We start from the raw sequence: 18,144 nt of genomic DNA, 5'->3' as shown, positions 1-18,144 counted from the left end.
TCGCCCTCCCCCCATGGGGAAACTGAGGCACACGGCGCCAGGTGCCCAAAGTCAAGCAGTGAGTCAGGAATGCATCCAGGCGTCCGGGTGCCGGGCTCCCCCACCCCGCGACCTGTGTGCAGGTGAGTCCCAGCCGGGGCCACACTCCACACAGCCTCCCAAACTCATCCCGCTTGGCGTTGCCCAGCACTGCGCCCCCAGGGATCCCCTCCCCCAACAGGAGTGGTGACACGGGGAGCGCCCGGGACTGGGCTAGGCCGGAGGGAGATGGGGTCGCACCTGCTGGCCTGGGGAGCCCAGCAAGACACAGCAGGGGCCCTAATGCACACACATGTGCACAGGTGTGAGCGTGCACACGCGTGCATGTGTTTGCATGCAGGCATACGTGAGCAAGTTCATGCAAACACACGTGCAGACACACACACAAACATGCATATGTGCACACACACATACACACACGTGCAGTTTTGTTACAGGGTCTGCTGGTGCCTTTTTCATCTCAGTTGAATGAAGATCCCACTGCCCCAGGCAGTGCTCGGCAGGGGTGTGGGGTCGAGCAGTTAGAGCAGGGGAATGCTGGACAGGCCCCCAGGTTCTGTTCCAGCCCCGTCCTCAACTCGGCACATGACTGCCCTGTTCCGTGCCTCAGTTTCCCCGTTCTGTGAAAAGGCTCCCGTGATCCCGGCCTGTGGGGTGTGGGGCATTGCTGGTGTCTCCGAGACACCCTGGGGTTTGGGGGCCCCTGGGGGGCAGTGCCGGCGGTTGTTGCTGGTTGCATGCCATGAAGCTGTCTTGTGTCAGACTGGTCGGGTTCGAGTTCCGATTGCAAAGAATCCCTGGTGGGGGTGACTTAGATGTGAGAGGGAAGCCTGGGGGGACTGGGTGAATTGCAGGGGGGGGGGAAGAGGCTGGGGGACCCCAACTCCAGGCTCCTTGTCGGGCAGATTAAAAGGCTCCAGGAGATTTCATTTGTAGGAATTGCTAAATCTGTCACCCTGGGAGTGAGGGCGGCGGGCTCAGGCCCTGGGGTCGTGACTCCAAGCACCCCCGGCCTCTTTGGGGTGCAGTGGGAAGGAGGCTGGCGTTGGCAGCTGGGTCCCAGCCTTGGTCAGAGCGCTGGCGTCTGCCCTGCCCCGTGGGTGGCACCGTAACGCACAGAACTGACACGTCCCCGCCCTCCCCGGCTCTGGGGCCTGGCAGGCAGGTTGTCCTGCACGCGTTCTGGCATGTCCCGACGGGGCAGAGCCCAACTGCAGCCTAAACTCGCGACGTGGGGGACGTCGCTCGCCAACCAGTGAAATGCAGCCAGCTCTGGGGTGGAACGTGGCTGCTGCGTAACAGCCACGCGGTGCTGGCTTAGGGCCGAGCGCGGGAGGCAGCAGAACCGGCTGGGGGAGTCCAGGGAGAGGGGAGGCTGATGTGAACCAGAGCCAACGCCCTGACTCGTGCGAACGCGCCATGGTGTCGCGCGGCTGGGACCTCCCTCTCGTCTGACCTCTCGTGCCTGATTCCCCTCTCCCAGCATGGAGCCAGCCAGGGTCCAAGCTGCAGGGGTTGCAGACCCCAGGGATGCCCAAACTCAGGCTGGGGGCTCCTTCGCCTCTGCCCCCAAGTGGGGTGAGCTAGAGGTGGGCAGCCATGAACCGGACGCTGAGCTTCTCCCCCATGGTAGCTGGGCATGGTTACAATTGTCCCGGCCCCCCGGCCGGGGGGGAGCTCCCAGCAGAGAGGCAGCCCATAAATCAGGGCCTGCTCCTCGAAGCCCTCCCCCTTCCCCCGCTCGGATGCATTTCCGATCCCTGGCCAGCCATTAATATCCGAGAACAACAGTGCGCCTTGCGCTCCGCCCCGGGCGGCACAGCCGGCCCCAGGCAGCCCCGGGACAGGGTGGGGGGCTCCCTGGCAGAGCGGCCAGCTCTGGGGCCAGCCTGGGCCCACCCCTCTGGTGTCCCTGTGCAGTGGGCTGGGCCCGGCTGCCTGGCGGGGAGGGAATCCATTGCATTCTTTTCTTCTTTCCCCTTTCCTAGTGAAACAAAATTCCCAGGCCGTCCGGCGCTGGGTTAAGTCCTGAATTCAGCCCTGGCCAGGCCTGGAGCTGTGCAGGATCCGACGGCCGGCAGGAGCGTGCTGCAGGCTGAGAGAGGCCGCTCTGTGGTTTGCATCTCGCTCGGCTCCGCGCTCGCTGTGGGCCTTTGCTCGGCAGCTGCGGGCGGTGAGCAAGGCCCAGTGATTTCCTCAGTCCGATCGGGGCCAGGGTCAGTAACCAGACTCGGCGCTTTGCGATCGTTCGCCCAACTTCTCCGGCAGCTCGATGCTGGGCGTTCAGGCCCCCAGCTCGGAAAATCCCAGAGCCACGGGTTGTGCAAAGCTGCCCTTTGGCTGCGAAGTAGCTGCTTGCCTGCCTGCCTGCCCATCCGTCCGTCCGTCTATCTATCTATCTATCTATCTATCTATCTATCTATCTATCTATCTGTCTGTCTGTCTGTCTGTCTGTCTGTCTGTCTATCTGTCCATCTCCGCACACCCCAGCTCTCTGTGTGAATCCAGCGGTGGGATTGTCACTGGGATTTCCTGCTGTCTTGGCTACCCAGGCTAGTGCCCGCCAGCTCCTCCACCCACACACACCTCCCACTGGCATGGCTGGGGAGGGGAAACTGAGGCAAGGGCAGGGACTTGCCCCCGGGTGCCCTGCGAGGTCAGGGGCGGAGCTGTAGGTAGAACCCAGGAGGTCTGGCTTCCTGCCCCGCCCCCTACTGCCCCTCCCTGCCCCACTCCCCCACCAAGGCGGGGCCCCTGTCCCTTTAAGATTCCTCCCCCCCTCGCCGCCGCCGGACAGTTCAAAGGGCTGCTCCGGAGCCGCTGCCCCGCCCCCCTCGCGCCATTGGCCGGCTGGCTCAGGGGGCGTGGCCCGACCGCTCCCCTCCCCCCGCCCCGTGTAAAGTTTCCCCGAGCACATGACCGGCCATGGCCGCCGCCGCCGAGCGCTGAGCGCGCGCCTGGCCCCGCGCAACGTTCCACCGCCCGGCCCAGGTACCGCGCGCAGCTGCGCGGGGCGGGGGGGTGTTTGCAGGGCGCTGGGGGGATGGGGGTGCGGGGGTGTTGTAGGACGGGGGGGCTCTGGGGGGCTCTGGGGGTTGGGGGTGTTGCGGGGCGGGGCTGGGGGGTTGGGGTATTGCGGGGTGGGGGGAACGGGGGTGTTGTGGGGCAGGTGTGTGGGTGGGGGGGCGGGGGTATGGGGGTGTTGGGCAGGTGTGTGTTTGGGGGGCGGGGGCGCGGGAGGTGTTTGTGGGGCAGGTGTGTGTTTGGGGGGGCGGGGGTGTTGGGGGGCAGGTGTGTGTTTGGGGGGGGCGGGGGGACTCTCGCCCGTGCCCGTTGCAAGGCCCCGTCTCTCGCTGATCTCCCCCCTCCCGCCCCCCCCCCGTAAGTGTGTGTCATGGGGGGGGGTCACGGTGTAGCTCGGGGGCTGTGGGCTCTTTGATTTTGATGCCTCTGGGCTGGAACAGCTGTGGGGGGATGAGGGGGGCAGCGCCTTTTCTTGTCTCCCCCTCCCCAGTTGGAAATGTCTGAACCCAACTGTTGCAGAAGTTGCTCCAGGCTGGGAGCATTCCCAGCTGTCACCGGATCCGCCCCCAGCGCCGTCCCCCGCCAAGGGGTAACCACCCCGGGGCAGCTTCCAGGCCAGGCTGGGGGGAGACTCCCTTGCCCGGGGACCACAGGTACCCCCTGGTTTCCTTCCTCGCCCGCGCCCTGCTTGGGGAGAGAAACGGGCCTGTTGGGGGGACTCCCCGTTGCTCGGGGACCCTCCAGGGACCGGCGTGTGGGTGGGTGGGTGGGTGTGGGCCTGGCCAGCTGGCTCGGGGCGAGCGCTTTGACACACAACTTTTCACTCCTTCAGATTTGTTTGCCAGGCCCCATCCGTAGAGCACTGGGCTGCTTCCCCTTTAGCGGGTGTTATCTGAGGCAAAGTGGTGGGTAGTTCCTGTGCTCTGGCCTTTCCAGGGGCCCGGGCGGGTGCCGTGCCAGGGGGCCGTCTGCTTCGGAAGCTTTCGAAAAGACGCTTTCGTTTGTGTGTCACTTTCCCCGGCCCGGCGCGCTCTTTAAAGGGCTCAACGCGGCTTGCGAAAGGCCGTCTGCAGGGTGACGAACGTGGGGCCCTGGCCCACTCCCTTCCCCGCGTGCTGCGATCGATTGACAGGGGTCGTGCGGCTGGGCCCGGGGCCTGGACTCGGGATCAGCCGTGGGTGGGGGTGAGAGAACTGGGGCAGCGAATCCAGCCCGGGGCTCGCCCGGCACTGAGGCAGTGGTGGCTGGAAAGCGAGCACGGGGGACAGGGGAAGAGGATCTGTCCAGGCTGTGGGTTTGCAGCATCTGGGGGTGCGGGTCTGAACTCAGAGCTGTGTGTGTTGCAGGGAACAGTGCATGGACCTGGGCTGGGGCCGGGGGGCCGGTGTCGGGCCCTCCCTGCTGGGGGGCCGTGTTTGGCTTGGCCGTTACCGTAAGCCCATTGTGCTCCATCGTACGGCTCTGCGGTGTGCACAATGTGCTCGGAGCTGCGTGTGTTGCGGGAACTGGGGCCGTGCGGAAGTCTCGGCTGGGGGGCCGGTGTCGGGCCCTCCCTGCTGGGGGGGCCACGTTTGGCTTGGCTGTTACCGTAAGCCCGTTGTTGGGCTCTGCGGCGTCGGGCACGAGCAGTGTGCTTGGAGCTGCACAGTTAGGCCAGTTCCTGCCCCAGGAGCGTGCTATCCGAATGCCCCCGGCGGTGGCATGGGCTGGTCCGGGCGCTCCCTGCCATTATCCGCCGTGTCTCCGCTTTCCAGCGCGGCACCGGGGGGCTGATGGCAGCTACCTTCCCGCCACTGGAGGGTTGCGCTGCCCCTGCTCTCGCTGTCCTGCTGCAGCCTGGGGGCCATGGCCGGGGTGGTTCCTGACCCGGCGGGTGCTGGAGGAGGTGATCCTCCAAGGAGGAAGTCCTTTCTTTGCCGACAGACAACCCGCTGGCTCAGCTTCGCACCCGGCACCCTCCCTTCGTTCCCTCCCACAGAGGGGAAGGGGGGGTGGGTGTTTGCGTCACTCATGTGCTCCTGCAGAGGTCGGTTGCTGTGTGGCAGAAGCAGGGAACCCAGCCATGCTGGGGTTGGGGGAAGCCCTTGTGTGTTACCTGGGTCCTGGCCTCCGCCCGGCGCGCTGCTGAGAATAGCAAATTCGTCGCAGGGGTGGCTGCACTCGAGGTGTGAGCATGGTGCTCTCCATCCGGCGGGCAGCTCCCAAGCAACGCCAGTGCAGTGGGTGTCCTCCACCTGCCCTGCGGAGCCTGCAGACCCCTGTACGGACCGTGCTGGGACCCTGGTTAGGTGTGAACTGGCCCCATGCGTTTCCATGGCCACGGCAACTCTTTGCAGAAAACCCCAGGCTGCTGTGGCCTTATCCTGCCCGGTGGGCGGGTGGATCTGAGTGGGCATCCCCCACGGTGAGACCCCTGTGGCCCTTCCTCGGGCGAGGGTCTCCACATGCTTTCCAACAAGCCCCAGTACGATCTCCGCTGTACTGATGGGGAAACTGAGGCATGGGGGGGAGAGAATTCCCTTAAGTCCTGTAGTGCTAGGAACAGAACCCAGGTGTTCTGGCCATTAGACCATAGACCTTTTCACGGATTCCTGCGTGTGCGGGGGTGCTCTCAGTATGCATTTCTCTTCATTTATTTTCCGTGACCCCCGAATGCCCAGGTGCTAGTGAGCTGCAGATCTTGGCTCGTGGCACGACGGGCTCGGTGATAGCCGCGGCCCAGATAATAAATCACTGTCGGTGTCTTTGTGTGGATGCTCCTGGCCAAAGAGGAAGGGGGCAGGACACACTGGCATTGGCTGAATGTCTTGCCAAAGTGATCAGCAGTGACATAGTTAATGTCAACATCAGCGTCGTCCTTAGGTTTCAGAGTTAACGGCCAGTTGGGACGAAGAGGGGCGATTGGCTCAGGCTGTCTGCGGACTCAAGCGCAGCATTAGTCCCCCTGGCACCGGCTAGTCCATGTTGTGTTCATCGTCTGTCCCTGGCTCCCAACCAGCTGCTGCCTGCAGGGCGAGCCCAGTTCCTGACTCTGGGCTCTCATGGGGGCTCCCCCTGCCAGAGAGGGGGCTGTCACTCGTAGCAGTGCCCTTCCTGCCCTAGTACTGGCCCTCCCGGGAGGGGCAGCCAGACCAATGGCTGTCTGGCCTGCTTCCTCTGTACGCAGGGGGGTATGTGCGTGTGCTGCTGGCACTGTGCTCTGCCCCAGAAGTGGCTGCATTCTGGGCGGGGGTGTGCGGGGAAGAGCTCCCGGTGGGATATAAATGCAGTTTGTTTTGGGCGGGATGGGGGCTGGAGAGAAGACCCTGCTTTTCCCAGCCCCCCTGGGCTTTGTGCAATTGCCTGGGGTAGCCCCGTGGGCTGGGGCAGTGGTGGCAAGGGTGGGAATGGTGCCTGCCTCGGGAAAGGTGCTGAACTGCCAGTTGAACCCGCCGGGCCCCTCCTGCCCGCCTTGTCCCTCCCCCAACACACACCCACTCCAGCGCTCCACAGGCAGCCGCGGGGCTGAGACAGCAGGGGCTGCGGGTCAGGAGTGAGGGGCATCGGCAGAGCTGTGGGGGGAGACCTGGGCTGGGGCTGCAGGTTGGGAGTGGGGGGCACCGGTGGGGCGGGGGGGGGATCCCAGCGCTGCCTTGGCCTCATCCCTGGCCCGTCTGTGCGCAGGTGGGGGGCCCAGCCCCTCTTGCCGGGCTGAGGATGCGATGAGGTGACCCCCATGTGCCCCTCCGGCAGGCAGGTAGCACCGGCCCGGGGTTGGGGTCGGTGCCTCTGAAGATTGCTATGGGGTGGGGGTCTAGGCAGGCGACTTCCTCCCCGTTCCCTCTTCCTCGGGGTGGGGGTCATTGGGGTCTCTGTTCTGGCAGGACACTGGGGAAAGGGGCTTTTGAGCCCCTCCACCCCCACTCTGTGGCCGGGTATCCCAGCAAACCTGCTGTGGGGCGAGCACCTGGGGGAGGGGTCGCACCTTCCCCCACAGCATCGGGACCCTCCAAGGCCTCCGCTCGGGACCCGACCCCCGTCCAAGAACCAGCCCAGCCCATGTTCCTCTTCAGATGGAAACGAAACCCAGCAGCAATCCCGGCTTGTGCCCTGCGGCCGCCAGCAAAAACCTTTGGGCGGGGGAGCTCTCGCCAGCAAAGAGCGTGTGGGCAGCCCCGTCTCTCCTGGGAGCGGTCGGACCTCCACCCCAGAGCTGGCTGCATCAAGGCTCGGGGAACCCTCGTGGTGGGAAGTGCCGCTCGGACATGCTGGGCAGGTCGTCGGGATGGGGTGACGCTGCCTGTGGGGCGCTCGGGACATGGCTTCCGCAGCTGGGGCTGCACGGCGTGAAGGGCGCGCGGCTTGCAGGGCCGTGGGGCTGGGCCGGGCCTCTGCATCTGCGCGGCCGTAGGGGCCCGTGTGCGTGTCTGCGTGGCGTGCGCGTTCCAGCACTGAGCAGTGCGTAGCCAGAGGCTTGAGGGCCACAGGTGTCGCCCTCTCCACCCCCACTTATGCCGTGGGGCGCCCCCAAGGCAATGGGGTTTGGGCCTTGTTGTCGTCAGGACACGCTGACCTTGGCCCGGGTGGCGCCAGCGAGCGCAGGGGTGGGTCTGTGGGGCGGGGGGCTCTCTCTGCTGGCTGGGCCAGGGGAGGGGGGCCTCTCTTTGGGGGTGCCCGGCCCCCACCCGTCACTGGCCACAGCTTGGTTCATACTCGCTCGTTAATCCGGTCGATCTGCTCTGAGAGGATTTCCAAGATAAGGCTGTTAAGCTCCCCCCTCCCCCCCTGCTGCTTCTCTTTCTCCCCCCTCCCCCCGGCCACAGGAGACTGGCTTGGGGCCTGGGGTTTGCGCCCCCTTGGAGCAAGTGTCCTGCCCTGTGAACCCTGCCCCGGGGTCTGCGGGCAGCAGGGAGCCCGAGCACCTCAGTGGCGGAGGAAAGAATGGACGTTGCCACCAGGGGCCCCTCTAGCCCGGCGTCCTGTCTGTGGCAGCCGCTGGCTTCCCGGGGATGGCGTTCCCTGCCTGTGGGAAGTGCCCCACATCCTGCCGGCCTGGGGCTGGCCCCGGCTGTCATGGGGCAGGGTTGGTTCCTGGGATCCTCCGCCTTCTGCAGGGCCAGGCCTCTCCAGTCCCGTTGGACTCCTAGTAGCAGGGAGTTCCACGGGGTAACTGAGGGTCGTGCTGCTTTTCGGTTTGCCAAGCATCCCGTTGCTCTAGGGCTCAGCACCGGCGCGTGTCTGTCCCCCGAGGGTCTGGCCCCTCCGGCTGCTCCTCCACGTCCTCTCCCTGCCCTGCTCGCAGGTTCAGCTGGGGGTGCTCTCCGTGGGCTCGGCGCCCGTCGTACCGTCCAGCTCAGCGGCGCTCGGGGAGCCAAGCCCTGGGGCTTCGCCCTGCTCGGAGCCGTCAGCTGGCCGGGGGGGCCGGAGTTTGGGTCGGGACTGGCCAGGGGCCCCGGTTGGAGCTGTGTGGTGCTGCCTTCCCCCGAGCTGCAGTGCTCGCAGCTCCAGACCCCGCCTGGCTCGGCGCCACGCTATTTATAACCAGGAGGTGGCTTGGTTGCTATGTCACTATTCTCTTCCCATCCCCCCCCGGCTCGGCCTGGCCCCCGACCCCTCCCCAGCCTGACGGCCAGCCCTGGGCAAGGGCAGGTGGGGAGCCAGGACTCCTGGATTCTCTGCTGGCTCTGGGAAGAGAGTGGGGACTAGTGGGTAGAGCAGGGGGTTGGGAGCCAGGACTCCTGGGTTCTCGGCCAGCTCGGGGAGAGGAGTGGGGACTAGTGGGTAGAGCAGGGGGTTGGGAGCCAGGACTCCTGGGTTCTCTGCCGGCTCGGGGATGTGGGGGTGGGGACTAGTGGGTAGAGCAGACCCTGCCCCATGACATGCCTCAGTTTATCTATAAAAAGTGGCTGGCAGTGGCCCCTCGTTGTGGGGTTTGCCGAGGGGGTTGAGTGGAAGTGCTGGGCGTTTCAATGCCAGGCCGTGCCCAGGAACGCCCCCTGCCCCGTCCTGTGACTCCCTACCCACATGGAGCAGGGGCGGCCACGTCCCCGGGGCTGCCTGTGATCCCCTCTGGAGCAGAGCCCGGGCCAAGTTCACCAAGGGGCTCTGCCCAGACCTGTCCCCCTGTCTGGGCTGGGGCCTGGCTAGCAGCAGCCATGGGCATGGTGCCCCCCTCTCTGGAGCAGGCAGGGCAGGGCGGTTGCCCTGGCAGGAGGCGTGGCCACCCCAGGAGAGGGTTTGAAGTAATGACAATGCCGGCCACTGCGCCTGCCTCGGGGTGTGAGCACGTTGACGATGACAAATGTGCTGATTAAAGAAAATGGGTTAATCTCTCCCGCAGCAGGAGGCGGTTTAGCGCGGGGGGAGGGGGATAAATAAACGTGGTTTAACCCCTTGCTTGGAGCTGGGCTGGGACCGGGCAGCCCTGGGCTCCGCTGCCTTGCCGGGTCACCTTGGGCGAGTCATGGAATTGCTCCGTGCCTCAGTTTCCCCCCATTTGCAATGGGGCTCATGGCCCTGCCTGGCTGGCGGGTTCGCGTGCCCTGTGATGGGCCCCAGGTTGGGTGCTCTCGGGACCCCGCGGGCCGTGCCTGGGCCGGCTCCGCCAGCCTCAGGAGCCGATAGGCGGCTGGGTTTGTTTGCTCTGTTTCTCTATTTCCACCCCGGGGCGTCAATGCGCAGCCTTGGCTCTGCAGACGCGGCCCCCGTCCGGAGCCTCCCAGACAGCTGGCTTGTGTTAGCCGCTGCTGCGGGGCTGGGCCGGCGAGGCCGGGGCTGGGGTCCAGCGGGGGTGGGGAGCGCGGGGGCTGCATCCAGATCAGGGGCTCTGAGAATCCCGCCCCCCGCTTGCCTGGAGACCCTCCTCCCCCACGGTGCATTGGGGCCCCCATGCCATAGGGCCGGGACCGGCACCACCCCCGCCTAGCTGGCTGAATGAGCATGGCTCGCATGGGATGGGCAGCGTGTCCGGTGTGTGTGTGTGTGTGGGGGGGGGAGGGCGGAGCTTGGCCTGCTGCCCCCTGTGCTACAGCTGATGGATGGGCGCTGACCCTCTGCCAGCCTGGGGTCCCTGCCCGCGTGTGGGCCCCAGGGAGGAATTTCAGGGGCGCTCAGACCTGGAAGCTGGGCACAGAGTGGGCATGGGGAGAGCTGGGGCACGTGAGGGGGAGACTGGGCAGGGACTTGGGAGATGGGGGCTCAGTTCCTGGCTCTGCCTTGTCCTTCCCGTGTGACCAGCTGCGTGGTGGGGGGCGTCTGGCCGTCGGGGGCTGTGGCGATGCCGGCTGGGTGAATACGGGTGCGTTCGGCCACAGGGGAAAATGGCTGGTAGAGCTGGGAAGGGAACCCAGGAGTCCCTGACGCGGTTGTCGAGCTGGAGCCGGTCCTGGTGGACGGGGCAAAGCAGGGTCTGCGTTATGCCTGGGGCATGGAGCTATGGTTCGCTCCTCCCTGGAGCAGGGTGCAAATGATGGTTCCCCCCCGCTTTGTGCCAGGCTGCGGAGACCCCAGCCCGGGCCCCCATGGGAAACGCAGCAGTGTCCCGAGCCGGGACGTGGGGCAGGGGCCAGCTCCCGGCACTGCACGGCCCCCTCTCGCTTTGGGAGTCTTCGGTATTCGTCGTATTGCGGTATCGCCTGGCGGGCCCTGGCCCCAGACGTCGGGATCCTGCGTCCCCTAGGCCCCAGCCACGCAGGGAACGGTTCCCACGGTCCAGCCCCAAACCTCGTCTGGGGGCAGCTCGGGGCGCTGGGCTTGTGTGGGCAGTAAACCCGGCCGGGGCGACCCAGCACCGCAGCGCTGAGCCTGCACCGGGACAGGGCCTCGGCTGGGGGCGGGGTGTGTGTGTGTGTGTGTGTGTGTGTGTGTCAGTAACTCTCCCATCGGGAGCCCACACCAGTGATTCCAAGGGCCAGGTGAGAAGGGGCAGCTACAGGTCTGGGGCCCCCCTCTCACTGGGCCCCCCAGCTCTCCAGTGCCCCTCAATCCTGACCCGCAGCCCCCTGCTAGCCCAGCCCTGGGCCCCCCCAGCTCTCCGGTGCCCCTCACTCCCGACCCGCAGCCCCTGCCAGCTGAGCCAAGACCGGGAGCTCTGGCTGGCCCCACGCGGTTCCTCTTCCCGGAGCAGTGGCTGTAGCTGCTGGCGGGGCCAGCACCTGTTGCTAGAGAAGAATGGGGCGCTGGGCGGGGGGAGGGGCGGGGGGCGCGTTCCTGGTGGTAACTGGAGCTGGGGACAGGTGGAATTTCATTTTGCGGGGGCAGGGTCTGTGCTAGTGGGTGGGGTGCCTTGGCACCGTGCCAGGCTGGCTCTGGGCCTGCTAGGGGAGCAGCCCCCACGTCCCAGTTGCTGCTGGCACGTCCCCCCCGCCCCTCCAGCAGGCGATGCTCCAGGGTGCCGGCGGCTGGGGTCCGGCCTGGGGCAGGATTTCCCCCCCTCTCTTTGGGCAGGGGTTGGCGGGTGTCTCTGTGCCAGCTGCCGGTTGACTGCTGGGGTGGGGGCCTCGTGACCAGGTTGGATTGAACGGGCGGGGGCGGCTGGCTCCCTGCCCTGGCAATGCCATAGGGGGTTCGTTGGGGCCGCTGCCCGGGGCCTGTTTGAGGTGATTCATCCCTGTCGGATGTGACAAATGGGCGGGTGACTCAGAGCCTGGAGGCTGCTCGGGGTGCTGTCCCCCCGCCCCCCCCCCCACCGCCGCCCCAGCCCAGCGTGAGGCTCCGGGGGCCACAGACCCCGGGACTGGAGGGGTCTCAGCTGCTGTGGTTTGCCCGGTCGGCTGGTGCCCCTCAGTCCCGACCTGCAGCCCCCTGTTCTGCCCCTGGCTGGGTGGCACCTCCCCGTGCGTGTGAGGCTGGCACAGCCGAGCGCAGGGAGGAAGCCGCAGGCTGTGACCGCACCTCAGATTGTCGGGGCGCTTCCTGCCTTGCTGCCACCCCATCCCGGGCGGGGGGGAGGGCTGCCATGGCAACGGAGCCATAAACAGCTGGGGGGGGGGGTTGTGGGCTAAGTGCCTCCTTTCCCAGCCTGCACCGGGGTGTCCAGCCCCACTGCCCGCGAGCCGCCCGGGCTCTGCCCTGGCCGGGAACCGAGAGCGGCGAAGGGGAAGCTGCGGTCGCAGGCGTGACGGGAAGTGTGCGGTCAGAAGAACCTCCAGGATTCGCAGCTGCCGTCCCAGCCGCCGGGCGCTGGCCTAGCTCGGTGCCCCCCCGGCTACCCCCATGCAGGCCCGCCCTGTCACATGGGGCTGCCTTCCTGCCGTGTGGGGCATGTGTCACATCCGGGGGCGACGGACCCGTCTGCCAGCCTGCGTCTGCGCTGGGGCACCCCGGGAAGGTGGGCAAAGCAGCGACGGGCACGGCAGGGCGCTGCCCCATTGGGGTGGCCGCAGGTGTCCTGGGGCTAACGGGTCTCAGACTCGCTGGGGAGGGCCTGGGACTAGGACACCAGGCTGGGAGCCAGGACTCCTGGGTTCTATTCCTGGCTCTGCCCTGTTTCCCCCCCTCCCCCGGGTCTCACACTTGGGGCAGCGCCATGGGGTCCCCTCTCAGCAGCTCCTGTGCCAGGCAGGTCGGCGTGGGGCTGTCCTGGGTCCCTGCTGGGCCGTGCCCTCCCCCCCTTAGAACACCCCCCCCTGCTGGCTGGGCCAATGGCGCATGGGGTGGGCGTGTCCCATCATGCCAAGGTTCCCCCGGGTTGGCATGTTCTGTGCCCCTCCAAGGGGGCAGAGGAAGGGGCTGCAGGAGGCAGGCTGGGGGTGTATTTCTGACACCCTGTCTCTCAGGGGGCGTCGGGTGCTTGCTGTGCCCATCCAGACCCGTGGGATGGGCACGGGGGGGCTGCTCTGGTGGGGTACCTGGGTTCTGCCCCAGACAACGTGGGGTGTCCCTGGCCTGGGCCCATCGGAGGAACCAGGCTGGCTCAGCCCCATGCCCGGTGCTGGCCGCTGCAGAGGAAGGTGGGAGACCTGGGCGGAGCAGGGGTGGGGTGGTCTGCCCCGGGCAGCCTGCAGCGAAGGGTTAACACCCCTGCCAGGAAATACATGCCCAGCCCGCTTTGCTCTTGTTCAGTTTCCTGTGGCAGGGAGTTCCAGGGGCCAGCGACCCGCTGTGGAGCCAGCGCTGGGATCTTGCAACAGCCGGGGCATGGGGTTCTGGGGGGCCGCAGCCGCCCCCCTCTCTGCTGCCACAGCCACCCTGCTGGCTCTGGGCTGCTGGAGGGTCCTTGTCCCTGGGGTGGGGGGGGAGCAGGTAGTGCCAGCGTCTGTCCCTGTGGGCACAGATGTCTCTGGCTGCTCCAGGGCCCTCGCCTCCCAGAACCAGAGTGGTAGGAAGCGGGGGGGCAGGGCTCCGGAGGCACATGCCCCTTGGCGCAGGGGTGCCCTCCTGCTGTCCCCTGAGCCTGGCTCCCCAGCGCCTGGGGGCAGAGCCGGCGGGGCCTGGGCAGTCCGGGGCCGGCTGGGGGGTTTCTCAGGCTGGGACTTGGCCGTGGCTCCTGGCACCCGGCTCTGGATTCCAGGAAGCGGCGGGTCCCGGCCAGGCCCTGCCATGGGATTGGAGGAAAAGTCTCTGGCCCCTCGGCCCCAGCTGTGGGCTCCCCTCCCCCAGCCCACGGCTCTGCCCCTCACCTGGCTCTCGAGGGAGCGTGTCCTAGTGGTCACAGCAGTGAGCCAGGGCTGGCCCAGGAGTCAGCGCTCACTGGGGCGGGGATGGGGGGCGGCCTGGGAGCCAGGACTCCTGGGTTCTGTCACTGACGTGCTCTGGTCCCCCGCAGGGGGGGCGCCGGTGTGCACTGGGGGGGTGGAGGAGGAATGCTTGGCGGGGAATGGCTGGCTGGAGCCTGGGGGTCCCTGGCTGTGCCCGGCAGCACTTGGCACCAGAAAATATAAACAGCCCCCGCCCAGCCCCCTGCTCTGGGGCGGCTGCGGCCGAGTGCCCGGGGCCTGGGCAGGATGCGCCTGTCTTTGCTGGGTGGGCAGAGCCCATCGGGCCAGGCGGGGCTGAGTGCAGCCATTCACCCACCCACTGCCAGGCCAGCGCCCGCCCCGGAGAGCCCTGTGCCCGGCAGCGGGGCCGTGGGTCAGAGCCGGGGGAGCGCCCCGCGGGGCTGTGGGTTGGGGTCGAGAGGCTCTGGGGGAGGAGGAGGCCTGAGGGTCAGGGCTGGGGGGCGCCCTGGGGGACCCGGAAGAGGAGCCCGTGGGCCCGGACTGCATGGTCACCGGATGCCCTGCCTGGGGTGTGGTTAGCGCAGTGATGGGGCAGCTGGTGCTGGTCAGCCTGGGGCTGGGCCATGGCCTGAGGGCAGCAGCTCTGTGCATGGGGCAGGGGCTGCTCTGAAGGTGCCCCCCCCTTCCCCCAATCGGCTGGCAGCTCTGTACCTTTGTCCCTTAGCGCTGGGACCAAAGGGCTCTGGAGGCTGGGGGAGGGGCAAGGCTGGCAGCCAGCCACAGACCTGAGGGTGGGACCCAGGTGTCCTGGTTCCACCCCCTCCCCCCATGCTCCTGTTCAGTGCTGGCTGGGGCTGGCTGGCCTCTGGGCGCTGACCTGGCTTTGGGGGGTGTCTCTCTTTCTTAACCCCCTGGACTCCCGTTCTGTCGCCCCAGATCCCTCCCCCCGGTATCCCTGTTCCATCTCCTGGGGCACCTGTGATCTCCGGCCTGGGATACTGATAGTTTTCATTCACATGGTGCTTTGCGTCCGTATCTGCAGTGGGGGAACCGAGGAATGGGGGCGGGGGGGTGTTGCCTGGGAGCCGGGACTGGAACCCAGGCGTCCTGCGGCCGTGTATCAGGCTGGATTCCTGCACCACCTCAGCCCTCGCCCAGGCGTCAGGTGCCCCCTCGCTAACCAGCTCCCTTTTGTCTCTGCTTCCCTTGCAGCTACAGCGCCGACGCAGGCCAGGAGCCGCCGAGAGGACGCTGCTCGCCTGCCCGCCGGTGCCAGGACCTGCCTGCAGCCACAGAGGCCCCGCGGAAGGGGTGGAGAGGCTGCCCTGGCACCTGGGCCCCGGTGGGCGCTGGCCTAGCCCCGCAGAGCGCCACGTCCCGGGGAGGCAGCAAGGCCCTGTTCCCCGGGGCGGCCCCATGGAGCTGCCCGTGGCGCTGTGACCTGCCCACATGTGACTCTCCCAGGACTGTGCATCCGTGCTATGGCCAGCAACAGCAGCTCCTGCCCCACGCCGGGGGGCGGGCACCTCAATGGGTACCCGGTGCCCCACTACGCCTTCTTCTTCCCGCACATGATTGGGGGCCTCTCGCCGCCGGGCGCGCTGGCAGGCATGCAGCACCAGCTGCCCGTGAGTGGATACAGCACCCCCTCGCCAGCCAGTGAGTACCGCGCCCGGGTCATGCCCTCTGCCCCGCCTGCCCCTCTGTTGCCCCAGCGAACGCCAGGCGCAGCTGCCCTGACGCGCTTGGAGCTGCTGGTGTGTTGATGCTGGTTTGCAAAATCCAGCGGTGCCCCCGCCACCTGCATAGCCCCCCCGGGCACCTTCGGGCTGCGTCTGACCTGTGGGCAGAGCAATGTCGTCTGACTGTGAGCAGGGGGGCTGGGAGCCCGGACTCCTGGGTCCGACTGGTTCTGCTGGCCACGTGCCATGTGTCTAGGGCGCGTTCCTTCCCCTCTCTGTGCCTCAGTTTCCCCATTTGCTGATGAGTGGGTGCTGGTTTGTGAGGGCTGTGATCCGCGGGAGGCTGGGCTGGGGGAGGGGGGGACTCTGGATCGCTCTGCCCCCTTGTCCTGGCCCCTTTAGGGGAGGGGAAATCGTTGTGTTCAGCACCAGGAAACGCTGCCGGGGCTGGCTCCAGGCCCGGGCTCCAGCTGCGAGCTGGGGACACGCCTCTTTGTGGCCCCCCCACCCCCTTCCCAGCCGGGCACATGCTGCCCCTTCCCCCTCCTTCACTCCCTTCTGGTGCTCAGGGGGTTAAAGGGACCCTTCAGCTACCCCTGGCTGTGATGTCAGGTCCCTGCTGGCCAATGGGGGCTCAGAGCAGCAAAGCCAGCTTGGGGCCCAGCTGTTGATTGGCTGGCTGGTGCTTGGGGGTGGGCATTCCCCCCCCCCTCCTCCCCCAGCTGCTGTGTCTGGGGAGGAGCTGGGGGCCAGGTGCCTGGCTGGGAGCACAGGGCCCATCCTGCAGCCAGGCCATATCCACCTGCGCCAGCCACTCCGGTGCCCCCCCCCGGCTGGGTGCTGCAGAGCCCTGTGGGGCACTGGCCCCGGGTATCCCACGGGGTGGGTGCTGGTGGGCGGCTGTCAGGGCCCCGAGCTCTGACGTGCACCGCCCCCAGCTGTGCGAGGACCCTGGTGCGTTGACGTTGCGGCTGGTGCTGGGGGGCAGCGCGCCAGGCTGCTCTTTGGAAATTAAGGGGTATCCTGGTGTCGGCTCTGCCAGCGGCTGAGGCGGGCGAGCGCCTGGGCTGGGCTGCCGGCTCGAGCCACCTACAGCCCCGCGGCAGTGCCGGGAGGTTCCAGCTGGCATCGGGTGCTGCCTGGCCAGAGACAGACCCTGCCTCAGATGCTTGGGGAGCAGAGCAGGGGAACTGGGTGCTCGGGGGGCTGGTCAGAGCAGAGTCTGGGTGAGGAGCCGGTGCCCGCTGGGGGGCTGGCATTAACCTGGCTCCAATCAGTGTCTGCCCCCCACCCCCAGAGCAGCAGGACCCCCTGAGTGGAGGGGACGGCCCAGACCACTCTGAGGAGCGGAGCAGTACCAGTGGCGGCAGGGGGGGCTGTAAAGACCCTTGAATCGGGGTGTCGGGGGTCCGGTTAACCCCAATCGACCCTGCGAGGTTTCATGCACCTTCCTTTGAGCATCTGATACTGGCCACTGTTACAGACAAGGCGGGGGGACAGGGTCAGCTCCGTGGGGTGGGGGAGGCCCTGGGTCAGCTCTGTGGAGTGAGGGGTGCCATGCGGTCTGGGGTCTTGGGTCAGCTCCGTGGGGGGTGGCTCTGGGGCGGCTCCGTGGGGCACTGGGCAGGGAGGAGGGCTGGGTCGGCTCCGTGGGGCGGGGGGTGGCTCTGGGGTGGCTCCGTGGGGCCGGGACCCTGCGGTGGGGGGGTAGAGCTGGGTCAGTTCCGTGGGGCAGGGGTGCGGGGGGGTGGCTCTGGGGCAGCTCTGTGGGGTGGAGGTGGCTCTGTGGGGCACTGGGCAGGGAGGAGGGCTGGGGCGGCACTGTGGGGCGGGGCGCTCCATGGGGCGGGGGCCCTGGTTAGGTCTCGGTCAGTCCCCGCCCGGGCGTTGGCACCGTGCCAGGCGTTGGCACCGCCCGGCCCGTGACTCGGCTGCCCGGGGGCAGGAGGTGGCGGCAGTGGGGCCCCTTGGCACGTCGGTGCCTCGTGATCCAGCTCCGGGCAGCGCCCGCCTGGAGCGGGTTTATAAATAGCCTCTCAGCAGGGACCGAAGGGTAAACAAACCTCCCGTCCTGCGAGCGCTGCCCTGCCCGGGAGGGGGGGGGGGCGTACCCAGCCCCCCGCCGGGGGCTCTCTGAGCTCAGCCCCTGGGGGCTGGGGGGGGGAAATCTGCCAAAGTGTTTTCCCTGCCAGAGCAGCCGGAGCTTCGCCCCCTGCAGACCTCCAGGCCCCCTCCCCTGGGCTGTGGGGTGCCCCCCAGGCTATCTGCAGGGGGTTGGGCACTGCCAGCCCCCGGCCGGCCTGGGGGTGCTCCCTGCCTGCGGCGTGGGCGGGGGTGTTAATTGGAGCCACTGGCGGCGAGTCGAGAACTGCGCCCGGCAGCCGCCCAGCTGGCTTTGGTTAGGGAATTAGCACGGCCCCGCAGTGAGCCCGTCACACCCAGCTGGGAGGGGGGGGGAGCGGTGTTCCCTTCCTGCCTGCACCTCCCCCAGCCAGGTCCCCCTTCCTGGGTCCTGTTCCCAACTCTGCTATGGAATGGGAGACCTCTGCCTCAGTTTCCCCATCCATCGTCTGAGCACTTGCAAAGGAGTCCTGCTAGTCTCTGTCCCCCATGCCCCACTTCCCTGGGGGGCCAGATCCTGGGGGCTCAGGCCCCAGCTCCCTGGCTTAGTCACGGCAGAGCCCCCTGGGGAAGTGGGCGGGGGGGCCGAGGAGGTCGTCTGGGACCCGGAGCTGCAGCAGCATTCGCCCTCGGGGGGACTG

The 18,144-nt window shown here is 67.6% G+C and overlaps 1 protein-coding gene across 1 annotated transcript in view; it reads left to right on the top strand.

Moving 5' to 3' along the window:
- Positions 1-2,876: 2,876 nt before the first annotated feature.
- RARA (retinoic acid receptor alpha) overlaps positions 2,877-18,144 on the top strand; it is a 49,591-nt gene continuing 34,323 nt past the window's right edge. Inside the window, 2 exon segments of the mRNA XM_065577368.1 lie at positions 2,877-3,030; positions 14,913-15,359. Coding sequence (XP_065433440.1) covers positions 15,182-15,359 — 178 coding nt within the window. The 5' untranslated portion in view covers positions 2,877-3,030; positions 14,913-15,181.

The sequence above is a fragment of the Chrysemys picta genome, chromosome 24, assembly GCF_011386835.1.
Source record: "Chrysemys picta bellii isolate R12L10 chromosome 24, ASM1138683v2, whole genome shotgun sequence".
Classification (NCBI taxonomy): Eukaryota; Metazoa; Chordata; order Testudines; family Emydidae; genus Chrysemys; species Chrysemys picta.
The sequence above is the reverse complement of the archived record's forward strand: the minus strand, read 5'-3'. Positions and strand labels throughout refer to the sequence as shown.